Below are 10066 nucleotides of genomic sequence, written 5' to 3'. Positions count from 1 at the left end.
GAAACAGCGTATCGAGTATCGTTAATTGACGACTACTAAAACTAGGTGACCCTGAAGGTTACTGACAAGAATAAATCTTTCTTTCTTTATGACAGACAATTTGGGTTTTGAAGGGCCACTCCCATGTGTACTAAAATGGTGCCCATGAGGATTGATGTCGACTTGTGAAATTGATCAGTTTGGGGTCAGTGTTCTCCATTCTTCTTCAAAAGATATGAATTATGGGAGCTCAAATGAGAACTACTTCATCACTGAGATCATAGCCAATGCTTGGAGTGTGAGTAGAAAGCACACGCTGACAGTCACTGATGGTTAGACGCAATCCGAAGCCCAACTCCCGGATTCAATGAGATCGCATTCACTCCGTACACTCTAGTACATGCATATGTATATCCGTACTAGGCCATGGATGCGTCCACGTGCCGTTCGCACCAGAAATTACGCAACTTTCATAATTTCCCTCATGTCTAGACAATAGTTAAACAATTTTCACCCATCAACAAAACGAGATCGGAAAGATCGGCCCGGGTAAATAATTGCATAACCAGCGAAACGGAAGTGATAAAACACCGACGTTTCCAGTACGACCGTTCGTCGTTGAGGAAGTCTTCATCACCGTCACAAAAGGTCGTACCATAAACGTCTATGTGTTATTGCCCCCATTCTATTGTTGTAAAATCCTATTTTTATCTGGATTTGCCGGTTTCGATCGTGAAAATCTGCACGCCTTGTCTTCTCTTTTAATTTGCTCTAGTAGTAATAATAATAGTAATAATACTGTGTTTTACCCGACTCCTCTCCGGTGTTGTTTCTACCGATCGAGTCAGTTTAAATATTATGACACTGGAAAAGCGAAGAATTTTTAACAAAATGTATAGATTCAAAATCTTTATTAGGGACAGTACTAAATTATATTTAGAAGTCAAAGTTCACCATACAGATTTTAACTAGTTGAAAAGTATTTTCCTGTAATATTTTTCCGTTTTTAAATTCACATGCAATTTCATGTCAACTCCTGACTATATGCTAAATTCCTAGTATTCCAACTCGTCATCATATTCTGTATGTTTGTAATATATTCGACATTATATGTATATATTGTTGACAGATGAATTTCCGTCCGACAAAGGATCGATTTCTAACACTTTAAAATTCTGTACCAATGCGACTTGCAAGGAGAGCTAATATTCTGTGTTTAAAACTTACTTCTTTTGGGAAAGAATAAAAACTGTTGTTTTATAGAACAAAAGAAAGTAATCATAAACTATGAAAATAGAATCGAAATTGTCCCTTTAGTCGTTCTTCGCTGTCTTCTATCTGTAAAGTGAAACATTGGATTGGTTGCCATCTTGAATTTTCACATCTCACCGGCTTAATTTAACGGAAACTTTATGTGATCAGGAAAATTGATTGGTGGCTGTTGACTTTATTTCAAATAAGTTTGATTTCCGAACATGGAATGTCAGTAAAATCTCGCCCTTCATACAAAATGAAAGTAAAATCGGTCCTAAATCGCCTACAACTTTTTTTAAAAGGAAAAGGGGTTATCAGAAAGGATTGGCAGGTAGACATAAAGACCTCCGCTCGTGTATTGTTGCTTTGAAATTCAATTTCAAGTTTAATTTTGTATTGCTCTGTCAAATTTTACGTTCGTGCCTCACGTTTTGAATATTGCATGATTGAATTTTAACATTTCCCTGGGTTTTTTTTTTCTACTGATGTAGAGTGTTAAGTTTCTCATCATCTAAGAATTCATTTGTCATCTTTTCAAACGCAAATCATTTGAGAGCTAGGCTCACCGGAATTAGGACCAGTACGAGTCATTCACAGCTTCCAGCGAAATCGGATAAACAAACCATTTCTACCAGGATACAGAATGGTATCCTTAGCAACAATGTCCATTTCATGACAATCATAAAAAAAGGATATTTTCCGGTGCAGAACAAGAAACAGATGAATTTTAGCAACGATGTTGATTTCTGGTTATTCGAATTAACCATGCCGATTTGATTAAATCTATACCGTCTAAAAGTTAGCTGCCATACAGTGTCATGTATACTGTGAACAAACGGAATACACGAACGTTTATTTAGCTCTGAGGAATGTCTTAGCTTGTTTACATTACATGCGAAGCCTCGAGTGCAAAGTGCACTTTGGTCAGTGTGTAGGCGAATTTATAAGGCGAACAAGTCTTGCTTAACATCTGCAAAATATAAAACTGCGGTACACACTCTTTGAAAATACGTTGTAAAAGCACCGACGTGTCAGATCATACGTTTGTCAATTCAATTTACATGTAACACATTCAAATAACAATTTTCAAGATGAAGTCTTTTCGTGGCAAAACATGGAAACGTGCGGCAAAACATGATAGAAATACCACTATCACTGACAGACTACAGCTTCAGGTAGCCCTGCTGTTTGAGTAACCTCTTGTGTTCGACAACCAGCAGAGCGCCTCCAACCAAGGCAATGGGTATAGACACCCAGCCGAGAATCACAGCGTGGCTGGCTTCTGCATTGAGGTGCTCTTTCTCCATTTCATCGGACTTCAAGGACCAGTACATCACAGTGGCTATCAACACAGGTACAGCTGTTAAAGGTAAGTCGACGTGTAAACAGTTATCAGTTTTAATAGTGAAATATACAGCAAGATGCAACATGACAAGGAAGTTCTTTTACTGTAGCGCTTCATGTTACCGTTGGCGGCGCTTTGACAAGGCGGAGACCGCGGCTGGCAGACTATTTGAACATAAACTGTGTACTGTTTCTCCTGGCATCAGGCTGACTCAGCCCATCACATTCGTCTATATGCATGAATGTATAAAAACATTGGTCCATTTTTATGCCCAAATGCGATGTACACAGATCTAAAACATTGATTTTATTTTGTTTTTGATTACGACAAAGCTGTCACGTGTATCCTTCTTTGTCTTTGTAACGATTGAATTAAAATTAATCAAAGTGCCGCCGACGCTCAGTGGTAAACTGACTCGTTCTGTCTGTTGACCTGTCCGTCAATGACCGTGCCTGGGCGCCCTTCCTTCACTTCAGTACGATTCACAAAGTAGAATCTATACAATTTTAGCTAGTGTTTTAAAATTTTTCGATGTCAGTCATTTTAATGATGATTACTCAATAAAACGTCGAAAAATATTAATCTTAATCAAAAACTGGATGTTCTGAAGTGAATAACTTACTTGATGTCATAATTACGATCCCTGCGATCTTGAGTTTATTACTCAGCACCTTGACAACGTGGGCGACCACCAGTGTCCACAGCGTGCACAGTATCAACAGACTTGAAATTATCATAAATGCACGTGCGAAGTGAATATAAGCTGCAAAAAAAAGAAAAAATGCAGGTAAGAGGGACATGAAACATTTCACCGATATTTTTTTATCATTCATACGTTAAAGATCAATCAGTATCGAGTAAGGTGGACAGAAGTTCTTCAAAATCATTTTTGAAGAAACATTTGGGCATTTTCTCCCTATCATGCAAACGCCGATGGAATGAAAGAAATATACGCTGGCAACACTGAGCGGCTATAGAACCTTACTGTTGACCTCACTTTTGGCAAATCATGGAGACTCGATCTACGGCAATCACGCCAATTTTGGACAAAACGTTTATCACTACATATGGCCTATCAAGAGAAGAGGTGCAACATAATCAAGGGTATTCTGCCACCTTTCATCCAAACATGTTTTCACCCGAAGTGCCCCAGCGTCGAGTTTTCTAGAGACACTAACCCGGTGCACATATCCCTACGGTGAATCAGTTTTGAATACGGAGAGCCATGAAGGCAACGCCCTCACCGTTTGCCCTGTGAACCACACCGAACAGCCGGTCTGATTTCACCAAGTAGCTCACACAATAAGAATGCGCAATAAAATAACGCAATTTCTGTCTAGCCAAAAAGCACAATAAGTTTTTGATATTCAGGCAGTTAATTATATACAAAGAAGGCGCGAGGCACAAGAAAGTAAATTTACAATGATTCCGACTTCTTTTATCTTAGTGGAAATTCCAACTGAATAATTGTCTGTTCAATACTGAAGATTGTCGTCATCTAAGTATTTATGTGTGTCACAAGTTCAACACCTACTCGGATATAAAAACACGCATGTCTTATATATTGTTTATACAGTCAAGCCAGCTTAATATGTTGATAACCTACATTCGCTTAGCCAGCGGGCCTTCAACAGGGCAAACCCTCACCGTACTTCCAACCAATAAAGATTAATAGTACATTTTTGTTCGACTCAGAAAGTCCGAAGCCTATAGAGAAGATTGTTAGATTGGAAACTCCTGTTCAGCCCGTCGATGGGAACTGCAATTGTACGTTCTCATCAGTTTTAGGCGAGCAGTTGTATAGTAATTATTATTGTGTACCATGTACCAGCAAACTGTGACGAGATACCTTAAATAATTATGTTACCCTCAATGTATTGAATTGCCGACGGAGTTCATACGATGATAATAATATATATGGTGTGGCTTCTTTTGTCGCTCTTACTTGTCTGTTTGTATTTTTTAGTTCTTTATGTTTTGGCCGGTCCCTGTCCTGGGTGACGCCAGGCGGCTACCGACCCTTTTCAAGTTGAATGCCTGTTGTAAGAAAATACGAGAATAGTAAACTCAGTTGACACTTACTGAGTATGGCTGACAGCCCGGGGGTGTCAGGTTTTGACCTTGCAAGACCTCGTCAGATATCTGCATAAAGTAATAGGAGCTGTTGATGATAATAACAAGCCGACTTTTTCTGTCCCATTAATCATACGGTGCCTGACTTGTGCGGCGTCAGTACGCTCGGCGTGGCGGATTTCATACCGTCAGACGGCATATCTAGCACACTGTGACAATACGCTACATCGAGCCACAGACAAATAGAGAGACAGTATTCCTATTTGTCTGTGATCGAGCTGATGATGTCATCACCTGACGATGCGATTTGTACGGCCTTTCGCTCTAACGCGGGATTCAGATGGGTAATGATACACATGTGGGCAAGTGGGTGACCTTAATATGTCAATGTCACGTGGCGCAATTTGGGAGGAGTCGCTCCAATTAAAAGTCATGACAGAAAACGTGTGTAACCTCGCCAGCAATAGCACACACACTGCAAACATCAGCTGACTTGCATCAACTGATAGGGTGTGTAGTTCGAGTATTTACACATTTATCAAGTGCAAATAACGCCCGATATATTCGTTTCGATCACGCGGTATGTCCGTTATTTTCAGAAAAATAAACTACGATTCGAATCGTTTTGCCGTGTCATGTGGTTTACTCAGGCTCTCAACGGAAGAAGTGTTTACAACAACCTATTGCATAGCGTACAGTAAACCTTTCTAGTGACTTTATTTCTAATTTTGCTCTGAAAGAGCATCGCGAAATTTCATGCTATTTACAGCACGGGTAGATATAAGCGGACGACTGTCTGACGGACTGACTACCTAACTGAGTAGTTAGCTTTCTGAATGAAATAATAATTAGTGCAAATCGATTTAGTACGTATTCACTGTACGTACTCTGAGTAATATTTGTGTGAACGCCGTGATGACACGTGGTGACATCATCGCACTACGCCGGGTTGCGCAGCCTGGTAACGTCAGGGACAGATCGTTATTCAAATCAAAACATGAAGATGCTATTGGTTTAACGAATCAGCAGTGTACAGGCATCACCGTGTTTACATGGAAGAGCTAAGATTACAGTTTACGAAAGCCCATGTCTCGCCGTCCACTGTCATCCGCATATGTATCTGGATTGTATGTGTAGTGTGGATATTTTCAGTAGCCGGTCAATTTTCTTTGTTGGTTATATACAGTATCAGTGGAAATAGTTCTCGCCTCGTTTTATGATTGCGGCATGTCTGTTTTTCATGCCTTATTTTTCAGCCCTATACGGATTCTCGATCTCCCTATCCCGACATATCACAAGAAATTCTGTCATTTCGGGTTTTAAATCGCCGACGTTGTCTTACTGTCAGTTCATCTCCAAAGACACATCTGTGTATTTGAAATGTACCATATTACTGTACTTTTTTCCATTCTTCTGTATGGTCTGTCTCTTTCACAATCGTTGTCTCATATCCCATTCCTCGTGTCAGAATCAACTCTCCAACCCCTTGTCAACTTGAAAATCTCTCTCTCTCTCTCTCTCTCTCTCTCTCTCTCTCTCTCTCTCTCTCTCTCTCTCTCTCTCTCTCTCTCTCATATCAAAAACAGATATTTTGTTTCCAACGGTCCTTCAGTTTTTCACTTTACAGTCTGTGTAACCTCGCCTACAATTAACCAGCCAAACTTTGAATGAATTTATTGCATCGTGGCCATGAAGTGTTAAAAAGCATATCTATAAATTTAAAACAATATTTACACAACTTCGACCGTTGCCACTGATAAGCTATCAATGATATGCTATGAAAGGTCATGCAAGGATCGACACAAACATACATTTTCGCAAAAAAAGAAGCGGGTAGAGGATATTTTCGTTACCTTGAACACCGACCAATAGTATGTCGTTACAGGAAATTTCGTCCACGTCGAAATTCCTCTCGCATTCGTACCACAGCCCGCCGTGCGCCTCTGGGTCTTCGGCGATCCGGTACCAGTAGGGCGACGCCGTACAGTACACGTAGAGCACAGCCGCCACCAGGGAGACAAAGCACCCGTAGAGCCACATATACGTCCGCTGGAGATCCGCCATTGTTATTGGAATTCGTTGTCCGCGTGAAAATTCAACGCTGTCACGTCATTATTCTGTCCGCTGGTTGTTTCAGCGTTTAGGAGACTCAAGCCTACCCTGACTTCGGAGAGAGGCTATATGCGTCCGGTCCGTTCACCCCCACTGACCCCGAAAAAAAAGAAGTTAACACGCAAGAATCATTGCTGGGTCAAAGTTCTCTTTACCAAGCGCCTGACAAATTGTGTAGATCCTCCTGTGATATATAACTCTACCCACTAAAGTGGTACCTTATTTATGGCAAGGTGACATTTTTTGATAAAACAGGGCGACAGGTACATGTACAGTAATGACTGAATCCATGCAGTGTATACAGCAATAATTTTGATCAAATCTAAACGTTAGAGAAATATTTCGAAGGGATGAGAGAGTGGGCGATATACTTTGCGCGCAATCAAGGCGGACTCATAGTAACGCAAACAGTGAAAGGATGGAAGAGAAATAAACGAAAGCAAACTGTCGAAGAAACTGATTTATTTACCGTCAATACTGGTCCGTAAATAACTCGCATTTGTGCAGTCAATATTGGCCCGTACATCGAAAAAAAAAATAAACGGAAAAAGTAAGAAAGTACACCGATGAGGGCGGAATAGCATCATCACTTCCTCACGGTTACATGGTCTGTTTTCAGTTTATTATTACGGTTTGTTGATTAGGTCCTTCATATATGCGTGGCAGCGAGGGTGGTGCTTAGAAGTGCAATTTGGACTGAAAAATTTCATGCCCGTGTTTTGATCGCTGTGATTAGCTGTAAAACTTCGTTGCCAGGGCAACATTTATTCAGAAAGTGCTGCCTTCGACCTGCCGCACATGTCTTATTCAGGGTTGTATTTTCAGTCCGTCTGTAGCCGCAGCCAGGCGGATGCCGTCTTGATTTCCCAACGCTATTGCATAATTTCGGCATATCTGGGTCTGGAAGCACATCATTTTTAAAGGTATACAGTCACGTATAACCTAAATATGTCCATATATGGTCAAAGGGGCGTTCCTTGGTATTCAAAATGCCCATGTGAGGGCGCTGTTTTTAAAAAGCGGCCACCCGCTTAAAATCTGTGATTGGTAAGATTTTCTCTTTCCATGGTAACTGTGGCAAAATTTGAACAGGTGACAGTACACCTTTAAGGGTAGGTACAACTTTTCTTTGTGGTCGGAAACTTGAACAAAAACGTAATATCATATGTGAGCAATTCTTATCACTTCGAGATAAGACCAGCCGCCCCGAACCATGTGAAAAATATGCAGTCAGGTGTTGTACCATATGACAACAGTGTCGTACAGGTTTCAAACAGAATATCGACTGAAAACATGGACTGTCAAATTTTAAAACATCACAGAGTTCTAGGACAGATACAATTCGCAATCACATGGAGTGTAGTAAACCACAGTCCCTCCACACACGGGACTTGTGAGTAAACACTGTAAATCATATGACGAAGGTCATTTGCAATCATGTTTGACCCAGCAAGGTCATCTATTTGTGAAAACCATTGACAGTAGCTGCGCACCTCGGTAAATGATGTTACGTAATAGAAATGAAATAGAACACTTGTCGCTTCGCAATGCATTGTTCTCTTCCATTGATTTTATTCAACAGCCAAGGTACGGTCAGCAAGAAGGTACCTCTTGGCCATGGACTTTATCTGATAGTCGACTAAAATTATTAACCTCAGGACAACCTTGTACCAGTAGCCTATTTGTACGATGACGCTACTGTTCCTTGGTGTTTACTGCCGATAGGTTTGATGTGCGGCGTTGTAGCTGTGGCACTGAAGTCACCACTGACAAGCTAGGTCCTTCTTGAACAAGTGATCAGCCGGCTAGCAGGATGCTATCACCGGTCTTAGCGGTGACAGGGTTCGCGGCGTCGTGTACAGCTGTGCTCCTCTACGTCATATGCACGGCCAGTGACGCGTGGCTGGTGACGACGTATCCGCAGCGAACGAACACGGGTCTGTGGAGGCACTGTGTCGACGAGACGGGGTGTGTGGCTCTCGGAGTCCACAACATCGCAGGTAAGTTGACAGAGAGGTTGTCATATCACACACCTTCGTTTCTGATGCGACAGGGTGTTTCCACTGGACAGAGGTGTTAATTGAAATTTGATGTTTCCGTCTACTAGTGATAATGACCATTGAAAGTCGATATAACACCCTGGCCAAAAATATCGAACATGGAGGTGGCACACTGTGTGTGTAACACACGTATGTGCTACCCAAATAGATCAAACAAGACCATCATTTTACATTCACGTTCAAGTTCTGTCAAACCATGGAGTTGGGGTTGGACATGATCAGCGCCCCCACAGGCGTGACCCACACTGTTCTTTCGACGTCACACTATTTATTGCTATGCTTTCTTCAATAGATATGATATTTTCCACTGCCGTTCAAATACGGTTTTCTCGTACGTCAAATTATTGTACCATTTCAGTCCTCTTCGTCTTAAAGTTATGTCGTAGCATGGTGATAATTTCCAAAGAGCGCCGCCAGTGGCGTTGAGTGTGACACAGATCCCATGCTTTACGTCATCCGGGACAGCCACGTTAAATAAAACTAAATACGATAACGAGTGACGGCAGAAGGTGTTTTTGCATTTTTGTTACAGCATACGTTCACATAGCCAGGGCATTAATGATAAGTGCGTGTATCGTGGGAGGTTTTGCAGTCATGTTGTATGCCGTGTTCGTCAGGAAGTCCTTCAATGAGAAATCCATCATAGCGTCATGCACAGTCATTGCGTTTTCTGGTGAGTAATAATCGTAATAATTACAATCTTTTAGATATCTCAATTCGCTTTACAATAAAATTAAAAGTAAAAAATGACAGCAACAAAAATGTTCTATAAAAGTAAAAGTATCATGGAATGCTTAAAAGTAGATCAGAATATAAAACTCATGTGTAAAAAAAACAAGTACTGAGATGTGTTTGAGGTCATGTCATGACAAACTACTTATTTCCCTTTCGTTTCTCACTATCTCATTAGTTTTATTTGCCCCTTAATTGGATAGAAATATCGGTTTGATTATTGTCGTTCGATACGAAAAAATGTTGGGTTTTTTGGAGGAGTCAAACTCAGTTCCGGTCGACAAGATCCAATCAGAACGCACTGTACTTTCGCGTGTTTTAACGCTGAAAAGGAAATTGGATTAGAACAACATTATGTGATTACCATGATACTGATATTGTGATGTTTTTGCACACACAAGTATGACGTCACCATTTCATGTGAGCTTGCAACCATTTTGAACCGACCGATAAGAATAGACCAGTAAAGAAATATGTCGACCTCGAAATTATTCTATCTTCATAAATCTTC

The 10066-nt window shown here is 40.9% G+C and overlaps 2 protein-coding genes across 2 annotated transcripts; one reads left to right on the top strand and one right to left on the bottom strand.

The window, feature by feature from the left end:
• Positions 1-2056: 2056 nt before the first annotated feature.
• LOC139125881 (peripheral myelin protein 22-like) lies at positions 2057-7190 on the bottom strand. The gene is made up of 3 exons (XM_070691967.1): positions 6505-7190; positions 3201-3341; positions 2057-2593 (listed from the first exon to the last, which is right to left on the bottom strand). The coding sequence occupies exons 1-3, from the start codon at positions 6713-6715 to the stop codon at positions 2397-2399; spliced, it is 549 nt and encodes a 182-aa protein (XP_070548068.1). The 5' UTR covers positions 6716-7190; the 3' UTR covers positions 2057-2396.
• Positions 7191-8576: 1386 nt separating this feature from the next.
• LOC139125947 (claudin-11-like) lies at positions 8577-9504 on the top strand. Its single transcript, XM_070692023.1, has 2 exons — positions 8577-8763; positions 9356-9504. The coding sequence occupies exons 1-2, from the start codon at positions 8577-8579 to the stop codon at positions 9502-9504; spliced, it is 336 nt and encodes a 111-aa protein (XP_070548124.1).
• Positions 9505-10066: the final 562 nt, after the last annotated feature.

Source organism: Ptychodera flava (assembly GCF_041260155.1).
Source record: "Ptychodera flava strain L36383 chromosome 3 unlocalized genomic scaffold, AS_Pfla_20210202 Scaffold_26__1_contigs__length_13983176_pilon, whole genome shotgun sequence".
NCBI classification, from domain to species: domain Eukaryota; kingdom Metazoa; phylum Hemichordata; class Enteropneusta; family Ptychoderidae; genus Ptychodera; species Ptychodera flava.
The sequence above is the reverse complement of the archived record's forward strand: the minus strand, read 5'-3'. Positions and strand labels throughout refer to the sequence as shown.